We start from the raw sequence: 26,607 nt of genomic DNA, 5'->3' as shown, positions 1-26,607 counted from the left end.
GAGCAGCTGGCAGTTTGGACAGACGTTGATCCGTCGGTTGAGTGTCAGCGGTGTCATGGTGGGATGACAGGGCTGTCACTCAAACATAAATGACCTGTGGGATGTTGAAGTGAAGACGGGCCTCTTTAGTCCTAAAATATTAGCTGCACTTGATCATCCCCAGACAAAGGGCTCTTTAGAGGTTTGTTTGTTCTGTAACCGCTTGTCCACTAGAGCAGAGGTCTTCAGTGTTTTTCAGGTCAAACTGATAAGAGATTAAGTAGGGACCCCCTACCTACTATATTTGTTCTATATTAAACTCGGCCTAGTGCTATTTATTAATATGCATCATGATTATCACTTTGCATTCAATAATAAACTATTTTACTTCAAGCATGTGCAGCAGTAGAGTGGCTGTGCGACTGCTATAAACATAAACATACCGATATATATCATGCACTGTTAGCTTCTGTTCTGCAGCGTGTGTCTGGGATTTCACCTGGGGACTGAAGAGACTCTCAGCCAATTGCGGAGAACCTGACAGAGTGAGCGTGTAATATGTGGCCCTGTGATTGGCTCAGCAGTGTGTGCAGGAGGCTTAGATTGACAGGTCTTGGCTAGTGTGGAGCTCTGTGTGAAGTGGTGCACTGTTGAGACAGCTCCTCTGTCACTGGATAAGTGACTGACAGATAACGTCTTCTGCCTCCATTCATCCCTTTACTAAAATATGTTTGAATCAGTTTTAATGTGTTTTCTTGTGGGGGAAAATCAAAAAATATATAGAAAATGTCTAATCAACCAAAGATTTTGCAACCACCCTGCAGTACCTCTGCAGAACCCCTAGAGGTCATGGACCCCACATTGATGACCTGTTGAAGACCTATGCACTAGAGCAGTGGTTGTCAACTTTTTTGGGGTCCTGGACCCCTGCACATGTTTGATCTACCCCAAGGAACTCCCCCCATCCTCAAAAATTAGTTTACTTTAACCTGAACATGCACGTTAACAAGTTTCCCACCTTCCTGCAGATATTTCACAATGATTAATGTTACATTCCCACTGAAACAGTCAGGCCTCAAAAGATTAAATGGATGCAGATCATGTTCTCTTAATAAAATACAGTAAATCACACCACCAAGTGCACCATGGACACCCTGGACACCCTGGACAGCTCTGTTCAGAGGTTAATTATTAAAATCAGTGAACGTGTAGATTGAGTGTTTGCATTTCCTCCAACAGGACAGTCACAGCATCGTGTTCCTCTGTGATCTCCACATCCACTTCCCTCTCAACATCCTGGAAAGCATCAGGAAGCACTGCGTGGAGGGACGCCTCGCTTTCGCTCCCATTGTCATGAGGCTCGGCTGCGGTAGCTCACCACAGGAGCCTGATGGTAACGCACAAATCAACACACTCACACATACACATGACATGCATGCAAGCACATACAGTATCTGTGAATAATAATAATAATAATAATTTGGTTTAAAAGTTTTTGAGTTCACTCATTCACAGTTTCTTTTCCTCATAATAATGATTGTTGCTGCAGCTTCATGCAGTGAAGCTCATGAGTTTCCCTTTTACTTATTCTTCTCTCAGGTTACTGGGAGGTGAACGGCTTCGGCCTGTTTGGAATCTACAAGTCAGATTTTGATAAGATTGGAGGGATGAACACGGAGGAATTCAAAGACCGCTGGGGAGGAGAGGACTGGGAGCTGCTGGACAGGTAACACAGCAACAACACGACATAAACGCAATTAGATGCACCATGATTTTTATTTTTTTTTTAATTTTCAGAAGGGTTAAAAAGTTTGCATAAATGAAATTAATTAATTTCTTTCTGGCCTCAAAGGTGAAATAAAGAATAAAACCCTAACTTCAGCCCCAGCCTTTTGAAAAGAGTTTTCACTTATCCTCCTGAGACCCCATGTCCTCATATGGGGGCATTAAGTTTTAGGTTTTATTGCAGCTTATTCTGCTTCATTTAAACATGTTGTTCTCATTAGTGGTCATTCATTCAACAGACGAGGTACAAAACCTCATTAAATTTTACGGTTGAAATGTATCTATGCTTTTTTATTTATACTAATTTAACAAATGTTCTCAACAAGAGCAACGAGCTACAACGTCACTAATTAGCAAGTACTCGTTTGAGGATGTTGGGACTTCATTGTTCTGTCTTTGCTCGGTCATGTTCAGGTATTAAAATAAACAGTTTTATATTTTTGTCACACACTGGTGACTTTATTATAATATAAATATTGAAATAATCCCAGTGTCCACATATGAGGACATAGTTTTTTTTTTTCAAAAACTACTACTTCCTGTTCAAAGATGATGCTCAGTTTTTATATGTCTTAGGTCCTACTGATCCCAAATACCTTGGAGAAATTAAAAATAGAGTTACAAATAAAGCTCGGGTCTCAGGAGGTTAAGGTTTAAAAGACAGGCAGTTGTCTAACCGGTGCTGGCTGATATAGGATGTACAAAGTTCACACAACGAGGTCTGACAAATATTCAGTGTGTGGACTTCCATCTTTTTTCTCTAGTTTCAAGAATTGAAGCTTAAGTAAAAGTTTAGAAGCGCCCAATTAAAGGCTTTGTTTGCAAAAAAACAACAACAACTTCCCCCGTAGTCTTGAGCTCTTGAGCCACACACATTCTCCGGGTTCGTTCCAGGTTTTAAGGTATTTCATGCCCATCTCAGATTCGTGCCTCCGCAACATTTTTTATCCTTTAAGATGTAAACTTTCCTCTCATTTGTTCCCACAGTGTCGGAAATCTCAGCCTCAAAAGTTGAGCAAATACTTGGTGAAGCCTCCCAGATTTCATTCCAATGTAAACTGTTAAGTTTGGTCAGAGTTTTGTTACCACAACTCTATCTTAACTTGAAAAATAATCAACTTTGAAGAACGCAAAGGACGACTCAGTTTTTCTTATCCTTTGATTTCATTGCCTTGAGGTTTGCTTGAATAATAGAACAGGTTGATAACTTGATTAAATAAACAGAAGAAAATGCGTTCGCCATCACATTTTGACATCTAATCCATTAATTTCAAAATGTATTTAAAAAAACAAGATGAAAATAAGAAGACTTCAGTCATATATTCATATTTATACTTAAACACCTTTTTTTCCTCTAAATTTACATTAAAGTTTCGAGTGAAGCTCATAAATTCAAAATCATTCAACTCGGTATCATTCAACCTATAAAGAACCTCTTTGCAGAAAGAAACAACACATTTATATTCAGTCCTTTGCCTCCCACCAGTTGCGTCTTCTTGATCAGGAGCTGTGGTAACATCATTTTAATGCTTCCTTTCCACTAGGTGCCAGGTAATATGGTGTAGAAACAACTTTAGGTTCCACTGCACTTTTTTTTTTTTTCCTGTGTCGCCCCCTACAGGGCTACAGTATGGTTTTGTGACTGCTCACTTAAATGTGATTTTACACAACATAAACCACTGAGGAGCCAGCCATGCTGAACCCAGGCTTTCCCTCTCCTCCCTCCCTTCTTCCTCTAGGGTTCTGCAGAGCGGCTTGGAGGTGGAGAGGCTACGCCTGAGGAACTTCTTCCACTACTACCACTCCAAAAGAGGCATGTGGAATGCCCAAAACAAGAAAACTCCTAAGGGATAGCCCACGCCCTCCTCTTTTTCTTTTCTTTTCTTTTTTTTAATAACCAGGTGGTCTTAAACCTACCTGCAGATCCACTGTGTGTGTGAGAGAGAGACCTGTAGGAGCTCACACTGCCTGAACTCTGCCTACTTTTCTTTTTCTTTTTCTAAAAGGCTCGTTTCAGGGACTCCTGTGTTTGGTCCCGGGGCCCGTCCACAGTTTATCTGAGGCCTCACTGACTCAACTCCTGCACAGAGAGAAAAGAGTTATTTTTCTTCTCTTGCTCTCTGTCCTTTTTGGTGCAGTGTTTTCAGACTGGACTGGAAAGCAGCAGAGTGTGTGTGTGTGTGTGTGTGTGTGTGTGTGTGTGTGTGTGTGTGTGTGTGTGTGCGCGTGTGGCCGCTTGTGTGCGCTTACAAAAAGCAGCACCTTTTTTTTTCTAACAAGGAGACGTGAAGACAACAACAACCTAAGACCTTCTTCTTCTTCTTTTTTTATTCTAACACTCTCTCGCGCGGGAGCCGAATAGAATGTGTGTCAAAAATGTTTAATCCGATAGATTCAGACACGGTGGCGTAGCTCGAGTAGAGATGTTAAAGCAGTGATTCTTCTAAATACGTCATCTCGTTGGATTTCATTAACCAGTGCGACCCGAGGTGCTGAACTTCTCCTTCTGACTGATGCTAAACGCCACAGTGAGTTTTCAGATCTGAACCGATACCGAAAGATACATCACCTCCACCTCCATGCATCTCAGCTCGTTTCTTCTTCTTCTGTCCTTTTCAGCGCCATGCCGACTTGTGTATTTGTATCTTCTTTTTTTTTGGAGCATTGTTCTGTTTGATTCATAGTAATGCAAGCTACCGGTGATGACTTGATTAATTTAATTTTAACATGCTTTTAATTGGTCCTGACTGGGGGAGGACGGGATGCATTTACGCTGACGGTGTCCTCTGTCCTCTAAGCTCATCGCCAGCTGGAACTCGACAAGTGTGAAAGAGGAGCAAAGAAGAAGGTTTCTGATGTTTGAAACAACGTGACCACGCCGTCGTTTTAAGCATTTTCTCAGCCGAGTGTTGCATTTCAGACATCGGATTTGAGGCATCCACACTCGTCCTTTAAGCTCGTACGAAGCTCTAACTGAAGGAAACCTGTGTGGCGACGCATGGCTGTTTCACAAATGTGTGCCTTCATCAGGGTTGCTCAGGTTAAATACTTGCAGGGCAGGAACGATTTTTTTTTTTTTTTAAACTCAACTCTTCTAAAGGGCCCCCTTGCTAGAGAAGGTGCAGGGTCACATTTACAGAGAACTGTACTATTGTATTTATCAGCATGCTGTAATGGAACTGAAGGTTAGGAACCTGTATAACTAGGTAGGGACCACCGCTTCCCTTATGAGTTTATAGACCTGCTCTTGTATCTGTTCTAAGCAAAAGACTATAGCGTGGCTGGGATTGGTTTCTTACTTTTACAAATTTTTCATTTCTATGTTTTCTTATGATATGTATGATGTATGAGATAATGAGAATGCTAGATGACTGAATTACTATGGACATAGGGTGTGATGGAGACTCCCTGGCAGCTGCAGTCCAGCAGGACCCCACCTGCTCCCATTATTTTGGCTGGAGGCCGGGCTCCTAATGCCCGTGTTTATGCAACATGGTACTTATATAGATGGGGGAGAGGCTGGAGGGCTCTGGACTGGACACACACACACACACCCATATATATATATACATATATATATATATATATAGAGATGAGAGCTAATGATCTGTTATTGACTATATGATTGTCAAAATGCCCTCCAAGACCTTTTTTTTTTGCCTACAGGAAAAGGGTCTATACTGTACATCATTTTAACATTAACATGAGACTATTTAAAAAAGGAGACACAGTACCTTATATATATATATATATATATATATATATATATATATATATATATATATATATATATATATATATATATGAGGAACATAAAAATGGAAAATAAGAATATACATTCCAAGGTAATTTCTGTGAAATTGTTTTGTAGAGAAGAGGTTTTAAGAATGTATTGTACTTTTATTTTGATTTGTTGTTTTTTTGCAAATAAAATTTTATGCTTACGTCCAGATGATGTTTTTTAGACGTGTGTGTTTTGTTTGTCTGTTTCTGTGAAGAAAGAAGAAATGGGAGAAGTAAAAAAAATAATTAATAAATAACTCCTGTTCCCTTTCTGACCACGTGGTGGTGCTCCACTCCTGTACCTGCAGAGGTTACAGCGATTTCAGCGGCTTGAAACACATTCAAATGGAGAAAGTAAACACATGTTTCCGTGTCTGTTCCGAGCAGCGGCAGGTTGGTTCGGTTTAGGAGAAATGACTGTGAATGACAAGTGTTGACATTTTACCAGAGTTTTACTAGAATAGTTGGCAGTTCTCTCCCCACCTACACACTCATCTATGAACAAACACTTTCTCAGATCATTACCGAGCAAACATTTCATTCATTCCTGGCCTCACATGAGTTCCTGATCACAGCTCAGGTTTATGTGGTAAAGCTTACACAGGCAAATCAAGCCGATTGAGTTTATGCAAAATCCATAAAGTTCACTACACAACCTGATACAACTGATGCCTCAAACCTGTCCTAACGCACTTTAATTTCCATTAAAACCAAATAAGTAAATGTGATACCATGTTCAAACCTTTGAACTCGTGCTCTGTTTATTCGCTCTGGGGCTGACATCACTATCTGTTCCTCTATTATGAGTTAAATTCATATAACAACACATTGGTTTCAAGACCAAAGCTGAGAGAAAATCAAACATTGTGAAACTACCAGTGTAAATCCCCTGCAGGGATGACGATGATGTTTCTTGGACCACATCTAATCATTTGCAGGGTTGTTGCAGGGTCCCCCTCTGAGTTCTGGGTGGTTATGCCGGCGTCATCACCGTCATGTCCCGGAGGCTGCGCGCACTCAGGGAGCTCATGAGGTAAGCGCTGTCCGTGTCACCGCTGCAGTGCATGAGGTCTGGATGAGGCAAGTGTTAGCCTCCTGTGATCTTCTCCACGCCCTGCGTGTCTGCAGCAAAACTGGGAGAGGGCAGGAGGGGGGGTTCGCCGGACTGAAAGGTCGACTCCTTCTCAGTCCTGCTGACTGAGTGATTCATAAGCCCGTGTGTGTGTGTCAGTTTTTCCATTTTACATGTGACATCTATGTGCAAGAAAACACTGGTTACGGCCTCTTTCACAGAGTCCTACAGTCTCTGAGTTCTGGCTCGGGTCCATTATGTAACAGTCTTGGCCTCTGTCCTAGTGCAGACACACCCGACCTCGCCTGTGCGAGCGCCGTGTGACGAGAAGCAGGTAGACACAGGCCTCCGCCAAACATGTTTGCTTTCCTTCACCTCAAGCGTGTTGAATGGCACTTAACCAGCAATCACAAACAGGGCCACATGAAAACTTAAACTGTGACATTTCATAAGAGGATTTTCTCAAACTTCGTTGTGAAAGAGAGACTTTTTTTTGTTTGTTTTTGGCAAAAACCTCTGCAGACCTGGCACTGGGCGGGCACACTGACAGTGCCCCAGCGTCGACGGAAAAAGAGAAGAAAACGCGTTCATGGAAGCCGTTGCAACACTTCTGTCTTACTTTACAAATCTAACTAAGCTTTTAAAATGCATTTTCAGCAAAAACTAAGCCCCCACCCACCCATCCCATCAAATCAAAGTCAACACTGCTCCACTTCTTGCACCATTGCCGAGATCTTTGCAGATTCAGTTTACGTTACAGGCTGCAGGTGAGATTAGCTCATCTAAGGCAACGAGCCAAATTCCCCAGAGCGAACGTGACCGGGCAGCTGGAGTGTGACTGATGTTGTGGTTTATTTCCTGGTACTCATGCATCACTGAATACAGTGTCTGGTGGGGGGATATGTTTATTTGAATATTAGTTATTTCTGTTATTTTCTTTCTTATCATTTGAATTTAGCATTCAGGTTTTATTTGATGTGCTTTTATTTTGAAGGTATCAGGTCAGTGAGGGGCACCAGGTGAGTTTATAAAAAGATGAAGGAGAAAAGGACAGGTGAGCTCGGCACAGAAGGGTTCTGTCTTTTTTAATCAGGATGAGAGCGACAGTAGAAGCCGCTGATGTTTGTTTGCTCGTTGCCAGTGGAAATAAACCACATCAAACTTAATTTCTTTCTTGGACAATGGACTTTTTCTTCAAACCCCTGCGTGATTCAAGTCCCTCAGTGTCTTAGTGGCAGTTTGATTTGATTTTAGCTTGTTTAGGAAGTATTTTTTCATTATGTTCTTTATTAGTTTGAGACAAATAGTCACTACAGTGACCTGACTTAAGTTCATCTCAGCAAAGCAGACAACAGATAAAAAGAAGTTGAGATCACAGAACAGCTGATTAAGTTTTTTATTTTTGTTTTTGTTGTTTTTCAATGCAGCCTTGTGTAGGTCACACGTGTTAAAGGGACGTGTTTTGACGTTCATTTGAGGTAAAACTAATACGTAATTTAAGCTTCTGCGCTAAAGTGACGCACGGGCTCAAAATACTTCTGAGTTCAAAAGAAATAAATACGTTACTCTTGTTTTCTTTATGAAGCCAGAATTTGAAATAGACTACTTTTTTTTCATTTTTTACCAGACACATTGGAGCGTATTTACACAAAATACCGCATCTGTATCACTGATACCAGCTTAAATTTTACTCAGTATTGGATCATCACCAGACACCAGTACAAACTGCTCACACTGGCAGAGGGTCCGTGCGTAACTTAGCGCAGAAGTGTAAATTACCTTTAACTTTACTCTCTCCAATTTAGCGAACTACGGGGGCGTGCTCTGATTGGCTGTCGGGACTGTCTGCCATCTCCTGATTGGCGTTGGAGCTGACAAATAGCCGTCACTCAGCGGTGGCCCCGCCCCTCTCACATCTGTGGCTGAGCTCCGGCTGAGCTGCTCCTGAGACGCGCAGTGAGAGCTCAGCGACGCGGTCAACTCCGACTTTTCCTCGGCTGTCCGCTAAACACAAGAGCTCGACTCCTTTTTAACCGGATACGAGGGAGACTTTTTTAAAACCAGCGACTTCGATTCTGCCCGGACTCCTCGGAGAGCGGGAGGGGGATTATTTGTTGCGCGGTGTTTGGAGACGCTGCGTGTGTTGGGGGAAGTTTAAATCCCCAGGCTGACCGGGGGAAAGGTGAGACCGGTGAAACTTCACAGTTTTCGGGACTGTCCCGTTTGTTGAGGAGGACTTTTGTTTTGAATCATATCGGACTCTGGGAGTATTTAATCTGCCCGTGCGGTGGTTGTATTCCGCTCAGCTTCAGCAGCATGTCAGACAAGTGTTGCGCTGCCTAACCAGTTCATCCAGCTCGGCGGGGGGAGTTTCGGCTGCTCCGTGACTGACTTCCAGGTAAACCACAGGAGAGGTTTACCGCTCCTCCACTGCGTCCCTGTCAGAGCCGCTACACAATAATGGCAGGTCTGAGCAATGCCCACATGAAAACCCTGGAGGATCTGACGCTGGACTCGGGCTACGGGGCGGGGGACTCCTGCAAATCCCTCAGCCTGTCCTCCTCCAAGTCCAACTCCCAGGCCTTCATGACGGCCCCTCACCGGGGGAACTGGTGGTACTACTCCGGCTCCATGAACAGCAGGAACAACAGCTGGGACACAGTCAACACCGTCCTACCCGAGGACCCGGAGGACATCTTCTCCAAGTGCCCCCGCTTACCTGAGCTGGAAGAGTTCCCCTGGACCGAGGAGGAGGTGGCCAAGATACTGCGTAAAGTGGCGGAGAGTGGGACTTTTAAATGGGGGCCCGCACCTGTGTTCTCCCCGGAGGCCGTGAGGCGGCTGTCGGCTCTGCTCCGCAGGGCTCTGATCCGGGTCTCCAGGGAGGCTCAGCGGCTCAGCGTCATGCACTGCCGCTGCACACGGTTCGAGGTGCAGAGCGCCATGAGGCTGGTGCTCAGCTGGGCCCTCGCCGACCACTGCGTGTCCAACACGGTCAAGGCCATCTCCATGTACAGCATGAGCGCAGGGGAGCTGCTGAGGAAAGGCAAGTCCGCCCGCTGCGGCCTCACCTTGTCCGTGGGCCGCTTCTTCCGCTGGATGGTGGACACGCGCATCTCGGTGCGCATCCACGAGTACGCGGCGATATGCATGACCGCGTGCGTGGAAGCTCTGGTGGAGGAGATAGGAGCCCGCGTGCTGATGGCCGAGAGGGGTCACGCGGGGCCGGACTCCGGGTCAGGATGCGCCCCGGTGAGCGCGGAGGCCCTGGAGGGGGTGGTGAACAACGACGCGGAGCTGTGGGGGGTCCTGCAGCACTACGAGCACCTGATCTGCGGGAAGAACGCCAATGGTAATGTACATTTAAAAGATTTGTAGTTGTTCTGTGGGTAACTGACAACTTTGAGTGGATGTTTTTGTTGTGTGGTGATGCATGTCAGGGTTTACCCCCCCCCCCCCTCCTCCTCCTCCTCTCAGTCCTGGGCACAGGTTACCTCCCCTCTTCAGTCCATGTGTGTGGAAAACATGAACTGTGGCTGCATGGCGGGACACAATGGCAGCTCTTTGTGCGTGAGGGTTTGATAGATTTGTTGTTAATTTGACTTGTCAGATTCGGAAAATAACAGTGCAGATACATCTGATGGGGACAAAGGCAGCTTTCTCTCCCCGACACAAAGGTCACCGGAGGAGGACAGGCTGCCCCGGCCAAGTTTTAACTACAGTGCCAGTCAGAAGTTTGGACACACTTGAATTGGTGTGTAGCGTTCTTTACTCTCAGAGAGGTTGAGTCCTCACGCGTCAGTCACTCATGTTAAGTTGCTGTGATGTGGGGGGCAGAGATCCTGTAGAGCCCAGGCAGGAGTCTTGTCTCCGTTTACGCTGACCCCCTCCTCTCAGCCCCGTGCTGCGTTGGCCACACTCCTTTAAAACCCTTCCTTTCTTGCCTTTTCCTCATCCTCTGCTCCGCTCCCTCCTGTCGGCCACATCCCTCTCACCCAGCACCACATATCTCACATCCCTCCCCCGCCCCCTTCTTCCAGCTCAGCTGTGCATCCCGCTCCCTGTCCATTTGTTCCCTCCACCCTCACATCCCTCCTCAGTCAGCTCTCCACCTCGGCACACTGTGTGAAAACCATAGTGGACTTGCAGCGCTCTTTCCATGACTGTTTTTTGGCAGCGCAGTGTTGAGTTGATTCATGAGCTTGTGTTAGGACAATGTAACCAGCCTTTGTTTGTGGCCCACTACCAGCTCCCCAGAGCTCAGCTTTTTACTGCAGCACAAAGGCCTGTTGTTGTGTGATCGTGCAGCTTAGCCCAACACAGAGGGAGAGAAAACAAATGCCGGAGAAGCACACACACACACACACACACACACACACACACACACACACACACACACTCATGTCCTCTTTGGGGGCACCCACAAATCACCCTACTTTTGAGAACACTACTTTGTGAATGGTGTAGAGAGACACCAGCAGGTAGGATGTGTCACAGAGAAGATATTTTTGTCCAACTAGAGTTTTTTCCTTAACATTGAGGGCAAATAATTCAATTTTGGGGACGTCTGCTTTACACAGATACACAAACTCATAAAAGTCACTTTTAGATGCCTCAAATTAATGCTAATGCTAATATCACCGCGCTGCCACTACTGACCCGAGTTCAGCTGTTATTGTGCAGATGCACCTTTCTCTGCCAGTGTGGTTGTATGATTTTATTGCAATGCCAACTGTGCGAAGGCCTGGGATCAGTCAGCCTTGAGCCGACAGCGTTTGCGCACATTCACCTTACACTTCAAAATCTGTGAAACTTCCCTTGGTCACATTCCCTCCAACTGAGTCTGCAAGTGCTTAAAAAGCCCCAGCACACTGCCCTGTATGTGCCTGTTATCATGTGTTTGAGTTGGAGCTGCTTCGTTTCCTAATAAGCTAAAGAGCAGCCTTTGTCACAGTATTTTACCAGATGTCTATTGGTTTGGTTTTGACTGGCCTATTTTGGTTAGCTCAGTCGCTGGGTTTGAGAGAGACCAGTGTGTGCGTAATAACAACAGACTATTATTCTGACCACCCTTGCTTTTTATAGGCGCAGGACTGGGCTGTGGAGGCCACATACCCCCGTACCACCTTACCACCTGACGCCCCACACCCTGATAACGCCTTTCAGCGAGCGAAACCCTGCACTTCCACCCTAAAAACAGAAAACCTTTCTAACCAGAGCCAGAGTAGACTTCTGATCACACGTAGTGGGCACAGTCTGATTAAACTCCGCCCTCTCGCTTGATTTCTGCAGCTTTCTCAGTCTTTCTGACTCGTTCTCTTTCTCAGGGGCTGACCCACATCTGGAACTCTTTAAGACAGAAATGACTTCTACGGCTCCAATAACAAAAGTGAAAACTCCCTCCCTTTTCTCCGCTCGCCCTCTCATGCTCAGCCTGGCTGCTGGCTCCCTCCCTGCCTCTCACTCTTCTGCCACTGCTTTCACGTCCACTTCATCTTTATCTGTTTATTTCTTCTGGTCTGCAGGGAGTGCATTAGAGGAACCCGGTGATGTGCCAGGATCTTATTCATTACTCGTGCGTGTGCTTGCCCGAGCACATTCGCAATTGCACACACCAGCCCCACAAACCAATTTAGTCTGCTTTGCATGTGTTCAAATAGCTCCACGGCACTGGCTCAACTCAACACACAATACCGCTAGACACAAAAATCCATTTGTCATTCATTTCTCCTCGCAAGGAAATGGCATAAGTGAGCTCTTCCTGGTATAATTTGTATCGATAGAGCTGCGAATCCTTTTTAAGTGCAGCGTCGTAGCTTTACTAATGGACAGTGGAAGTGGCTTTGAAATCATGGATCTTTATGACCGGCACATAGACGTCTGTTAAACTTTGGTCTGGCTGGAGGATTTTCCAAGTGCAACTCACTTTGAACTTTATAGTTTTATACTGGATTTATACTGTTCTTGTATGTTTGTGCGAAAGTTTGCAAACTTTTGATCTTCTTCTTTCAAAGTCCTTTAAAAACCAACTAAACCCAGGCCTTGTAGAGTTGCAGTAAGAATCCATGTGCGTAATAGCATGAATCTGGAGGAGGGTAATAGAGAGAATTCATTCTGAAAATAAAGAGGCCGGATAGATTTGGTTTTGTACTAACAGAAAGCAAAATTCAGTTTTCCTTCTCCAGCCCTTAAAACGGTAGTAAAAAAGACTTCTAGTAATGGGTTTGGGGTGCACCGACGGACCGTATGATTTGCTGCTCAGTATTTCACTAAATATGTATTTAGCCCAGAAAGAGGCGTGGGAACGGTGGGCAGAAAGATGCAGTGAGAGCAGCCCAGCACTGTGGTCACACAGATGGGGAAACCAGCACTCTGAAAATACACTCCCTGCTCCACAAACCTGGAGCGGGATCAAATACAGCTTTGGGAATTGAATAAGGGCATTAATATTACGGTGGAATCGTTCTGAGTGTCGGACGCGCTGCTACGACCGACGTGCTTCAGCCCAAACAACACGTAGAGCTTTGTGTAGGTTTAACTTCGCTGTCAGCGAGCCAGTGTCTAAAGACAATAAGATGTAGAGAGTTTGCGGATAATAAGGGTTAATCCTTGACAGAACGCTACACACACACACACACACGCGGTGATGGTCCATGCCACTGTTTGCTCTGGCTTCTCGTCTGGTCCCAGCTGTAAAAACACTGACCCGTTTGAGCGCTGCTGTGCACATGTGTTTCGTCGTGCTCATCTGTGGGTGCCTACATTTTATTTTTGCGGTTCTTGAAAAGCCATGACTAATGCTTTTAGAGATACGACACGACAAATGATCTGTCTGGATTTAACAAAGCCGTAGACTAACCCACCGCTGATTTCCCAACTTCCGACCCACGCAGCTCATTTAATAAGTTATGAAATTAAACAGTTACGTCAGATGACAGTTTTAACAGATTGTGAACTCTTTCTTTTTCTTTGAAACTTCTTCCATTTGAAACTGTTGTGATTATTTTGATCTACAGCCATGTTCCTCCTGTTTCATTACAGCAGCGTGAGTCATGCGTCTCAGCGCCGTGTTTACAGTAAAGCACTGATAGAGTGAAGCTAAAAGAGATGGGGACGACAGATACTCAAGGGAAATAGGCCAAGTGACATAAATAGACACACAGAAATAGTGACTGCAGGCTTGAAAGCTTTTACTCCTTTGCATCTTGATTTAGTCGTTCTAATTGCGTTCTTGGAGAGCAGCACTTGAGATTTATTCTGCACACGGAGAACAGTGGAGAGATTCAGACTGATATTGAAACTCTTCGGCGTGTTTACTTTAGGAAATGCTTCACCACAGAGTCATGGCGAAGCTTCTCAGAGAGAATCTGTGCAGCGTGTAGGGCTGGAGGTCACATCCCAGGTATGATGGAGGAAGCAGAGTGAATGGTTGGAAGGTTGTTTGAAAACCAGAATGCATCACATCATCCCAGTGTGGAGTCTGGCTTAGAGGCCACATCTCTGCAGGCACCTGTGTCTCATACTCTAACACAGTGAATCTAAAGGCTCTTTTAGAGCTTCGTGCTCCAATTTCAACAACGGGGACTGAAACGTTTGCTGAACACAAGTCGTACAAATGTCTGAACCTCCTGAGTTAACCTTTCAGATTCGTTATTAATCCAAAACTATCAATTAGGAAGTTGTAGAGATAAAGAAGCAGCCAGAAATCACAGCTCTTTTGCTCTGCGTCGCCAATTTATGTGTTTTTATCGAGAAAAAAAAAGAAAGAATCTTTTCTAAAGACGTTCTCTTGTGTTAAAGTGGAAATGAGCAACAGACTTAACAGACTGATGACTTGACTTCCCAGGTTGGGGAATGAGGAAACTCTGTAGCAGCCGTCCAGTGGAAGTCTAGGTAGAGAATAACAATTACAGCCTGAAGGACGTGAGGCTTCACGCATCTCATTTAAATGAGGAAACCAGCTCCTGCTTTTTTCTTATCGGTTACCAGTGAAATGACATTTATAAGATGGAGTTTGTTTGGATGTTGTGAGGATGCAAATAGATGCATGTTAGTCCATCAGAGACCTGTTACTGTCACAGACTGGGTGGACTAAAAGGCTTTACAGTTATACAAGCAAAGGAGGTATAAAAGCCCAGTGATGAACTTCTGACAAGCAGTTATCTAGTCTGGCAAAGACAGAGGTGCAGTTTCCTACTACTTGCAAGGTGGCGCTGTTCACACGTTAAAGACCAGCTTCCTAAATCCTGAGGAAGTTTTCTGGTTTGACTGAAAGAAAATATTTCTCCTGCTCATCATTTCCTTGAAACATGTTGGCCTTGGTCACTAAAGGTCACCAGCATCCTTCTTTTTTTGGGCCATACAGCCTACTAATCCATTACTATGGCAACACAAGCCAAAACTGAAAAAGGGGAAGAGTGGCAATATAACCAGTAATCACTCACTATCCTATCATTTATTTTTGGGGTCAGTGTTAAACGTCTCTAAATATATGACGAATATGCTTCATATTTAATGACTTTTCCTAATTAAACAGGAACACGGACACTGGACCCTACTTAATATATCTTAATATTCTACATAATAGTTTTTCATACCAAATCCTATAGATAACAAGAATATGTAACTGGAAATATAAAGCTACTTAAACACATCTCTATCCAATATTTCTCCACAGTCATAGATTGTCTCACTCCATTCCTTCATGTTTATCACGTTCAACCAAAGTTGTCTACGACTGGCAGTGTCTGGTCTGTGATAAAACTTCTTGCTTTTTGGGGTTTTAGCCTCAAGCTTCCTTCTGCTTTGCCTCCAGTAACATCACATGTTAACATGTTGCTGTAATGATGAAGTTAAAAAAGTTCCAGTTAAAAGTAATTGACAAACACAATCAGTCACTGAAACTGTTATTTCTACTATAAATGATCTTACTAACCCACCACCCTCTGAAGGTTTAGAGATGATGACGATGGATTTTAAAGAAAGAGACTTAAACAGTACTTCATTCAGTCTTTAATTTGATTGTTGCTGTGTGACAGGCAGTGAAGACCAGGGCTGCCTCGGCTTTTAAACAAATGCTTCGTTCACAGATCTCATGAGGAGTAACATTTTTGAATAACTCTCTTGAGTCTGTGTCAAACCGCAAACCTCCACTAAAATAATCAGTTTTCCTGCTTCTCAGATCGATGCCAACCGTCGCTCTTGTAGTCGCTAACAGACGTTTGCTGGCAGTAATCAGCTGCTCTGCGTGGATTCTTCAGCAGAGCTGAAGCCAGACACTGTAGTCGACACAGAAACATTTTGCGGGTGACTTGGTTCTAACGTTTAATGACACACAAACTGATCCGATGGGACGACACCGTGGAGAAGGGATCAGGGAGCGTGAAGTTTAAGTGGAAACACATTTGTGTGGACGAAGAATCAATATAATAACCTCTTTAAAAAGTCCTGCACACAGAGACACAGTCCACGCATGTGAGTTTACCAAAGGAAGGGCTGTGATCATTTCAGCCCAGGAAAAAATAAAAAGGACACAGCTCCTTTTGGATGTTCTTCAGCCGAGCTGGGAATGTGATGTTGTTGTTTTTTCTTTTCGAGTCTGAGCTGTTATTTCTGTAAACGGACTGAAAGAAGGAGCTTTTTTTTGAGATGTGTCAGTGACCTCTTTGTCCAGCGCAGTCAGAGAAGCAGTGTGTGTGTGTGTGTGTGTGTGTGTGTGTGTGTGTGTGTGTGTGTGTGTGTGTGTGTGTGTGTGTGTGTGTGTGTGTGTGTGTGTGTGTGTGTGTGTTTCTGTGAAGCCGCCATGCAGTATGTTGCACTGGAAAAGCAAACACACTCTTTTGTGGAGTCGCTGTGGGGCACACAGCGGTAAATAGTTTACTCGTGCACTTGCACATCACAGCTACAGCATAATCACTTCACTGTAATATGCAGCGATCACCCACAACGTTAAAAACCACTGGCAAGAGAAGTAAATAACGCTGGAACATTGAAACCTTTGGATGTGGCACCTCCACCCTACCCTAATGACACGACATGCAGTCTGACACACACACACACACACACACAAAAACGCTTTAGGAACGACTCAAAAAAACACGAAGAACAGCACAAGGTGTTGACCTGGCTTCCAGATTCTCCTGGTTTGGAGGCGTAAGGGAAACCTATACAATATAAGGGAGGTGGTCATAATGTTATGCCTGATCAGTGTAAATGCATGGAGCATGTATCTTGCTTTTTATGTAGTTAATTGCACAAAAAAACTGTGGAGATGCCGGAATAGTAACAACTTCTGAAGGCAAAGAAAAACTTTGGTTACTGCCCTTTTCCTGTCAACGACTTCCCAATATAGTTTTATAGCTGAAAGGAAAATGTATCAACAGAAATAAGTGCCATTCGTCAAACTCCGGCTCCTTTAAGTGACAAATAAGGGCAGAGGCTTCACTGCAGTCGAGCATTAGCTTGCATAATGTTTTGGAAGATGTTTCTCCAGAGATGAAGATTAAAGGAGTGGAAAAGTAACGGCAACACACACGACGAGATGTTTAGTGTCGTCCCAGGTTCAGTGGATGAGGTGTTAAATGAGCGGCGTATCATAAGTAGGCCATCACAACCCGTAGCGTTTGTTCTTTGTTCAGATTATTTTGCTGTTTCTCTCCTCTCACTCTGATGATATCTGTGACAGAGACTGCACTGTGTGTGTGTGTGTATATAAATATATTGTGTGTGTGTTTGTGTGTGTTGGCCTGGATTTGTCTTTTCTGTCAGCGTGGTTGATTGAGGGCTCACTGTGTGGCCGTTAACGTAGGCTTTCAATCAGAGTGATGAGTGGAGACTGGGAGAGCTTTGCTCTTTTTAGGTTTTCTGAAACGTCCATTGTCCTCTGACAGGAATGAATCCAGTCCATTTCCACTGGTTTCTTATTTCCACCATGAATAGGGGATAAAACTCAGCCACTCTTTCTTTCACTTTCTTCTGTATCTCACCCTGTCTGCTCTCTGTTAGTCAGACACTGGTGTGTGTTTGTTTGTGCGTTCGAGCCGGCAGCATCATCGACAACAACACGTATGTAAACAGTGAGGCTGAGCGGCTTGTTTCCACACATTTCTGCCCGCATCACACACCGCAGCACCCAGCTCAGCTGATAGGCGCACCACTGTGGGCTGAAGTCATGTAGCCTCACAATGATTTGTGTGTTCCTCTCATGTTTTATCGAACTTGTTCATCTGTGTTCTGACCTCGCTAACACTGCACCAGGCTCCCTCAACCTCATCTTGACTCACTGCTTTCGGTCTTTCTACAGTTCCAGATGCTTATCATCAACCCACACTGATTGCAATCTCTTCCTCTGGCTTATGCCTTCAAATCTTTGTTCTTATTTTCCCGAGCCTTACCTTGTTTCTTCTTCCACATAGCTAAATGCTGCAGTGTATTTTTCTTCCATCTGCATCCTTTGTGTAGTGCCATCTCCTAAAAAAAAAAAAAACTATGTCACCTGTTGGGTCAAGGTCATCCGGTTGGACGTGCGGTGATTAAAAGTGGCACACGCAGCCTATTTAGACCCAAACCATGTACAGTAAGGCTTCCTGGAATTCCCTTGTGGTTAGTGGAGGGAAGAAGCACATTTAAGGGGCCATATGGAGAACACATGTGGGCACAGGAAAACCGACTCTGTCAAGACAGGACACCCTCCTCCGTCTCTTTCTGCAGATAAGCTCTGCACAGCACATCTGCATGTGGATTCATTCCTGAACCCAAAATAAACCGTTCAGATTCTGTATGTGACCAAAAGGAGATGTGTACCATTAGGTGGCAGAAGGAGTTGTAACTGTAAAGGCTCATTTAAGGTTCTGCAGGACTTCAATTTCTACAATGGTGACTGAAACTTTGGCCAAAGACGAGTTGTTCTAATGTCCAAACCTCCTCAGGTAACTTTTCCTGAACGTCTTCCATCTTTATTTATCCAAAACTATCTATTCAAAGGTTGTGGAGATGGACAAGCAGCCTGGAATAATAAAGTTTGGACAAATGTAAAGTCTTTGGTGAGACAGAGTTGTTAGGGTTAGACTTCAAGGACTCCACACTACACATAATAACCACGTATTTGCGTCTCCTTTGAAAACGATGAGGGTTATGTTTGGGTTTTTGTCTGTCTTGTGTGTGCACCACTTGGCTGCCCTTGCGTATGTCTGCTACGATAAGAAGACTTTGTTTGTGTTACCCAACTCCACACAGGATATACCTCAATAATTTGGGTCTCATCTGCATATAACTGTCTGCATATGTGGGCTCGTGTCCATGCAAGCATGTGCTCAGCTTTGCGTTTGTGTGTCCTCTGTGAATTAGTGTCTATGCAGCCACATCTGCTCCACATCTCACTGCGTTGGGCTGTTTCTATCTATGTGACTTGACAGTCCTTAATGGCAGCAGGATGCAGCCTGACACAGACACTCACAAAACACAAAACACATAAAAACGCTTTGGGAACAACTCAAAAAACATGAAGAACAGCACAAGGTGTTGACCAGGCCTTCAAATTTACTGAATCCTAAACTGATCAAGTATCTGTGGGATGATCTAGGGTTAGGGTTAGGGCTCTCCTCTCAAACCATAGGACCTAAAGGCCCCCACTAACAACATCCTGTTCCCAGACACCACAGGACACTCTCAGAAGGGACATGTCCATTCACCGATGAGTCAATTTGGAGGCACAAGGGAAACATACACAATATTAGGAGGGTAGTCATAATGTTATGCCTGTATGTCTGCTGTGATAAGAAAGCTCCGACTTTGTTTGTGTTACCCAACTCCTCACAGGATGTACCTCTTTGCCTCCACTCCCACTAATTTTGGTCTCATCTGCATATAACTGTCTGCATGTGTGGGCTCGTGTCCATGCAAGCATGTGTTCATCTTTGCATTTGGACGTCCTTCGTGAACTAGTGTCTATGCAGCCACATCTGCCGCCTCTCTGTGCTGTGTTGGCCATCTGTGTGTCGCTGCAGGGTCACAGACAGCACTGGACACAATACGCGCCGGCGATGGTCGCCAAGTTTCCTCTTCAGAAATGATATAATCTGGCTATTGAGCTTTAGATGGGTGGAGGGTGAAGATGGAAGAGGGAATCGCGTGGCATGTGATGGAATTTCACGCCGCTGAATGAGCGCCTTGTCCCGTGTTTTTCCGAGCACTCGGGTCAAACAGCTAAATAGAGATGAGGCTTCTCTAAAGATAACGGGACGTGCAACTAATTAATTCTGCCACAGAATGCGTGAATATGAATTGGACTAGGAGTATTTGGAGTGTATCTCCAGTGTGCTTGCAGTGATTTGGTCCTCGGCTGCAGAGGAAGTCAGTCAGACAGCAGTTAAACGGAGCATGACTTAACCCAGGCGCAGAGCACCACTCATCGCTTTCCCTTTTCCTTAACCTCTCAGAGCAAAAAAAAAAAGCCAATATGTTTATCAGGTCATCAAATCTCACTCAGTTTAATAAAATGTTAGCCTGATAGGACTGTTAAACACGCTGGGATTACAGATTTGTTCCACCCGCCTGGCCTGTTGACACAACTAATTTCGGTTGAACAAGCGTTATTTTCCATGTGTTCTGGATTAAGTAACAGTTCATGCGGTACATATAGTGTACATACATGGGGCGCCTGTTAAAAGGTGTTGTAAAGGAGCTCTCAAAGGCAGCCTCACCGTAGTTAAATGTAAAATGTAAGAACCGGCCGAGCATTCACTCTGACATCGGTCGTGGAACTGGAGAGGCTAACTTTATTTTTTTTTTTAACGAAGCAAAGACACCCACAACTAATTTCTTTGTCTGCGCTCAGTTGTTTGCTTCCAGCCAGTAAAGTCGCCCACTGAAGGAGCCTTTCAGTATTTCTGGTCGGGTGCTAAGAAGGGGCGTGTGCGTCTGCACGACGTGGAGTTCCAGTGGGACAAATGTGTTCGGAAAAGGTGTTCGACGGAAGAAGGAGTCAGTCTGTGTGTCAGAAAGTAATAAATAATGCGACACCTCCCCCAGCCAGTCAGCTGAGCCCCGGCCAGAGTGTGGGGTGTGAGCGGCTTGTACACAGCCAGGTTGTTTCACGCAAACATTTCAGCAGAGTTGTGTTATTGTGGCTTTTGTTTTGACACAAGGTTCTGCAGACGGGAACCGAAGCATAGGTGGTCCTGAAGTCATCGGAACAATGGAGCGTGTGCATATGGTGGCTGGCTGAGGGCCCATGTGTGAAGGCAGAGGGAGGAGACGCCTCGATGCCTCATTGTGACTCAGATAACACTGTGTCTGGACCCTGCTGCCTGAGTAGACAAAGATAACCCAGAGAGATCATGCTTGCACACAAAGAAATCAAAAACACTCGAGATAGAGGACGCAGGCAGATAAGTGGCAAATGTGCAGACGAAGATGGAGAGGAATTTGCACATTTATCAGCAGTGGGGGTCGTTCTGGATGCAGATGTGACAACTTCTTAACTTCATTAGGAAGTCTGTGTGACATCTGTTGTGTTTGAGAAAGGGAAAAACAAAGTTATGTGGAGGACGGCTGTGGTCTCCGGCCTAATGCTGCAGAGACAAGCTTCAGTTTTGGCCCATCTTCTTGTCCTGACCCCCGTCTCCAGAGCTCCATCTCTGCCTCCCCTCCTGACCTCCCACCTTTTCCTCATTCTTGGTTCCGCTGTCCTTCCCTTTCGCTGCTCCCTGCCTTCCGCGCACCAGTCTTGAAATGTCATCATCGTCTCCTGCAGAAGGACTCAGAAAGGAAACAAGGAGAAAATGTGCGAATGACGGGAATTTGTAACGAGGCCTCGATGCTCATTTGCTTGAAACACATTGTGCACTTTTACAAGTTAACAACTGTTCCAGCAGAGGAGAGGACAGAAGTGTTATAATTGTAAAATGTGCAGATTAGCTTTAGTACTGGTGCCAAAACTAGGGCTAATGCATCTACCTGCCCTGGTGCTGTGAGAACTTCACTGAGAGCTGAGCGGACGGGGGGAGTGAGGGGGGAAGCACAGAGGGAAAATACCACAGAGCTAGAGATGAACCTGCCTGGTGGTTTCTGGCTCCTGTGCACTTCTGCACTGAAGGCCGTAATTACCCTCTGACCAACTCGTGTTGGTAGCTAAAGAGCGGTGAGTTCAGCAGTTAGCCGAGCGCGCTGAGGTCAAGTACTATTCATGCCCCGGCCTTTTGCATTTCTGCATGCGACACTCGCTGGCTCTTTCCGTGCGCTATCTTTGCCATGTAAGAATCCATGCATATCTGGGAGTCGGTTCCTCCTGTCACCGCAGTCTGAAGGAGTCTGAAAAGCGAATCAAGGAAACACTCACCTCCCCTCCGTCTCCTCTCTTCCAAACATTCTTTTTCCTCATTTCGTGTCTCCTTTCTTGGCTGGCTCAGCGGCCGTCTGCTTCGCCAGCTCTCGTCTGGCCGGAGGTCAGCCAGAGACTTCCTACACAGAGCTGCTGTAGCTGTCAGGCTCCTGGGAACCTTCTGCTCGGAGACAATGGTTGGGCACCGCATCATTATGTCCACACACAGGCTCGATTTTAAATACACACAGCAATCCCTGGCTATCAAACTGTTGGGTTCACTCTGCTTTTCTTTCTTTCTTTTTTTTTTCACATTTACTTCTCAAAATACCTCCGCGAATTGCTTCTGCGCACAAGATCTCCCCAGCTCATTCCCATCACCGTTATGCCGCATGCTATTTTCTTCCCATGTTTCTCTCAAGTGGGAAAAGGTAAAATGTAGCTAATTATCACCTTGCTGTTTTTGAAAGCCCTTCTGAGACTGCACGGGCTGAAACTGGAGAAAGGGAGTTGTCCAAGAATAGTGAAACAATATGTGTGTGTGTGTGTGTGTGTGTGTGTATGTTTCTAGGTTATGGCTTATGGGTAGTCCAAACCCCAACTCTGAACATTTGGCAAGCGGCTGAATGAAGTATCCCATGAGCCTCTCCTCCCGTATGTCTAGCCATTTGCGGTTATGGGGTTTCCCGGGTGGGTAAAGAAGCAGGGGTTGTTGTTTGTCTTGGAACGGGGCAGGAAGCGAAAGAAGTGGAGAATTGAAAAAAAAAGAAGAAGGAAGAAGGAAGGAAGGTGAAGTATCGGGCAGGAAGTGGAGATTTTGCAAAGCGAGGAGATCTAGAGATGAGAGGGGGAGCTGATGAAGACGGACAGAGCTCAGACACATGCTCAGCTGTCACATCGTCACACCCGGACGTTACACTCCACAGTGGGAGAAGCAGAATGAAAACAGGCTCGTCACTGTTTGCATAGGAGCCGTGAGAGTGTGTTCAGGAATAGCTCTATCTCCCCCCAATTTAATGCACGCAAACATTCCTCTGCAGCACTCACACACCCACGGGCACCCCCTCCTCTCAAAGTGTTCCTGGGTCTCACCGGGAGGAGGGGGCGCAGGGGTTTGTGTGTTTTATTAGTGTGTGTGGTCAGGATGTGGCTAGCACCTAGCGCTAGTCATGATTTACTAACAATACCCGCAGTGGTTAGAGCGCGACACTCAGCACATATTATGTGTCTGAGTAGGTTTAACTGAGCACCAACCTGGAAACTTCTCCGCTCTTTCTCAGTCACACATTCACATTGTAAGCAGGTTTTTGCTGAAGAAGAAGTGTCTGTCATTTCACGGTGATTTATGCTAAGTTTCCTGCCAGACGAGGTTTTATTCATCTCTGTAAAGGTCCTAGTTGTAATGTACAGTGCGGACTGTCTAAACTCCGTGTGTTTGAGCCAGAGTGTGAGTTTCTGTGCGGTAGGGAGGAGTACAAGTCTTATTATTTAGTCATTGTGGCTTTGGGTTGCATTGTGGGAAAATCAGTTGAAGTGAAGTGACCGGGTCTTCTGGTGTTTCACACACACACACATACACACACATATACACACTGATCCAGCTTCTTAAGCACTTAAAAGGCACGATGGTGGTTTGACATTGCTTGTTCTTCTTAAACTGGTTCTGTCTTGAAAGACTCTGATTTTATATTCATAAGGAATGTGATGGAAAGTAGCAGAGCTTGAGAAAGGCCCTTGTCTCTCTCTCTCTCTCTTTTTATTTTTTCCATCTGCTGCTAGAGGAGAGAACATCAGTGGGTGGTCCACAGAGGCCGGTACATCAGGAGCATCTTATGACCTGCATGAGCCACCGACACACACTGACAGACCACCAGACAGACGCATTAAAATGCAGACTGCACAGATTACACTCGTCTTTTTCTTTAAAGATAAAGCTTATAAAATATTTAAATGACCCAGACTGAGAAAAGCTAAAGTCTTTAGCACCTGCAGATGCAACAGCTGGGAACACACTCTGCGACAAACACGGCCCCTTGTACATATACGCGCACCACGTGCCAACCTCCCACAACTTTATTTGTGTTGCCGCCGTGTTTGCAGCTCAGGAATGTGTGAGCAGGTGCCCCCCGAGGAGGCAAACCTGGAGAATACTGGCTAGCATGTTAGCATGTACACTTAGAAAACATTAGGTCCAGAATGAATGCATCCTTTATGAGTGTTAGCTCATGTTGTAACAGCACTAGAATGGTTTCATGTTAACTGCACGGTCACTTTGAATGGATGTAGTGCTGCATTGAGATAAACACTAATGACTTTGTGTTATTTAGCTTAGCCTGCTAAAAAATAATAGCAGCATTTGTCAACACGAAACAATTCAGTAGTGAAGTTAAATTTTCATTTCTCTCAGATAATTGAAACAGATTCTGTGAATCGCAGAGTCACCGGGAGGCTAAGATTTAGTGTCAGACCTGCAAATTACAGAGCATTGATTTTCATTAGCACCTAATGAACTGTCTCCCGACTATTCTTCACCAGCGCAGAGAAATGCAGCGATTTACATGAGATGTGGACAGTTTGCAACAAATCAGAACGCGTTAAAGCAGCGTTTACTCTCTGAAGTCACACTGTTTAATCCCACAGAAATAAATGGAGAGTTTCTTTTCTGGCGGCTCCTTTTTATATCCTGAGCTGGGTAGAAATAAACCGAGAGCCAAGAACACATTCATAACATGACACGCACTCACTCTGCTCTTCTGTGCGTTAGCGTTTTCTTCCTCTCATTGTGTTTGGTGCAGACGTTTTTATTTTTTATTTTTTATCTATTCTCTATTCCACAGACAGACTAAAAAGTTCATCCTAATTGTACAAGCTTTGGCGCTGACCCACAGCACGTGATCTCTGCTTCTCACATTATTATTATTTTAAGCGTTTTTGTGACAAGAGAAAAATAGGATGTTGAGGAAGAAAAATATGGAAGGAGATTTGCATATCTTGCAGCCATATCTCAGTGCACCCTGTGGAGGTCCTGACCCCCGGGGCCTTAACCATTGTACTGTAGGTATCCTGTGTGTGTCTTCTTGTGTAGTGACAACTCAAACACAAAGAGGCTTTGTTAAAGTTTCCCAGAGTGCCGAGCGCCACATGGGCACTTGTTAGCTCGTGGACACACAGAGGAGCGAGGCCCCGATGTGTGACTCTGCGTAAAATGCTCCGCCGGGGGTCAAGAGATGGTATGATTTGCAGGCTTCTTTTGAGGCGTGGGCACTCCCTCTGTGTTCGGTGTGCGAGGGTCAGGGGTGAGCTGTAAACCGCCCCCGGGGTGTCACATGGGTCATACAGCCGCTTGAATGAGGCAACTGGTCCCGGGGTTAAAGGTATTTTACTGCCTCCTGCTAAAGAGGTGGACATCTGGACACGCCCCCCAGGTCCCGGACACACCCAGGTCATTTATTCTATGTGCTGTCATCTGCAGGACTGACACATGAGTGCGTGATTTGTGCTTATGATGACGCCTCATTCTGAGCCCGTGTGTGTGTGTGGTCAGACTTTAAGGGGGCACATTTATCAGGCCGTCATCATGTGTCTGAGGTTGGGTGGTCCACTGATTTATTTTGAGTTTGTGGCTTTTACACATGTTCCATCAGTGGCATTGATTTCCAGGCTAATTGCATGAGGTTCTCTGCCCACTCCAAACACACAGCGTTACTGCCATTATCCCATTATTACCCCCCTGCCCCCCTGGCCCCGCCCCCCCCTCAAACGCTCCATTCTGTCTTTAATAGTGAGGACAGTTGTTGTCAACAAGGACCTGGACAACAGCAGAGTCAGACAGATGTAAGTGGACCAGCCCTCCTCATCACCTCATTACCGCACACAAAGAAAGAGCAGCTTGAACTAAAGTCTGCTCCGTTCACCAGTGACGTTCGATACCATCGATTTCCTTTCTGATCCGCTAAATTTATCCGATACTTTGTGTGCATACTCTAATGTGTCTGGTAAACCTAAAAAAAATAGTGTATTTCAAATCATATCTTCATGAAAAATACAAGACATCAGAGTTATTTATTTATTTATTTTTAACTCTGAAGTATATTGAGGTAGTGACTTCACTTACTATACAGCCGAGATAATACAACAACAGAGACACAATCACACAAAATATGTGACAATGTTGTTTCAAACACTAAAAAACAGAAATAAGTCAAATCATTTTTTAATAATTTGCTGTGTTGCCACAACTCAGTAGTTTCCTACATCACCTCCAAGGACTGAAGTATCAAAAGTATCGATATTTTGATTTGAGAATCAACTTTAGACCATAAAGACCTGGTATCAGAAGTATCGCTATGTCAGTATCGATCTGCACATCACCACCGTTCACTCTCTGCTACTATGAAATGCTGCCAAGTTGTAATGTCCAGGAATTAATGCGCACTCATCTGCTGTGTTTATCTGGGCCGTGGCAGGTAGTAATGGGATGGAAGGAGCCTGTGGGGCCGAACCCTCTTAATGCCGGTTTAATTGGAGCGGGATAGCAGCAAGACACTTAATGCAACGCTGCAAATAGTCTTCTGGCTATAAAAGACCACGCAGCCTCCGTCTGTTTGTTGAGCTGATGGTGCAGGTTGTAATCACTTAAACTCAAAAACTCTGTGGCCACAAATGGAAA

General features: G+C 45.0%; 2 protein-coding genes across 2 annotated transcripts in view; both read left to right on the top strand.

Moving 5' to 3' along the window:
* Nucleotides 1–4,422, top strand: part of b4galnt4a (beta-1,4-N-acetyl-galactosaminyl transferase 4a) — a 168,598-nt gene extending 164,176 nt beyond the window's left edge. The window contains exons 18-20 of the mRNA XM_047596454.1: nt 1,219–1,372; nt 1,579–1,705; nt 3,504–4,422. Of these exons, the coding sequence (XP_047452410.1) occupies nt 1,219–1,372; nt 1,579–1,705; nt 3,504–3,618 (396 nt within the window). The 3' untranslated portion in view covers nt 3,619–4,422. The remainder of the gene's footprint in view (nt 1–1,218; nt 1,373–1,578; nt 1,706–3,503) is intronic.
* Nucleotides 4,423–8,541: 4,119 nt separating this feature from the next.
* The window catches only part of abtb2b (ankyrin repeat and BTB (POZ) domain containing 2b), a 50,251-nt gene continuing 32,185 nt past the window's right edge, over nt 8,542–26,607 (top strand). The window contains exon 1 of the mRNA XM_047595920.1: nt 8,542–9,971. Coding sequence (XP_047451876.1) covers nt 9,080–9,971 — 892 coding nt within the window. The 5' untranslated portion in view covers nt 8,542–9,079. The remainder of the gene's footprint in view (nt 9,972–26,607) is intronic.

Source organism: Mugil cephalus, chromosome 10, assembly GCF_022458985.1.
Source record: "Mugil cephalus isolate CIBA_MC_2020 chromosome 10, CIBA_Mcephalus_1.1, whole genome shotgun sequence".
In the NCBI taxonomy this organism is placed as follows: domain Eukaryota; kingdom Metazoa; phylum Chordata; class Actinopteri; order Mugiliformes; family Mugilidae; genus Mugil; species Mugil cephalus.
This window is presented reverse-complemented; position numbering and strand designations above follow the sequence as displayed.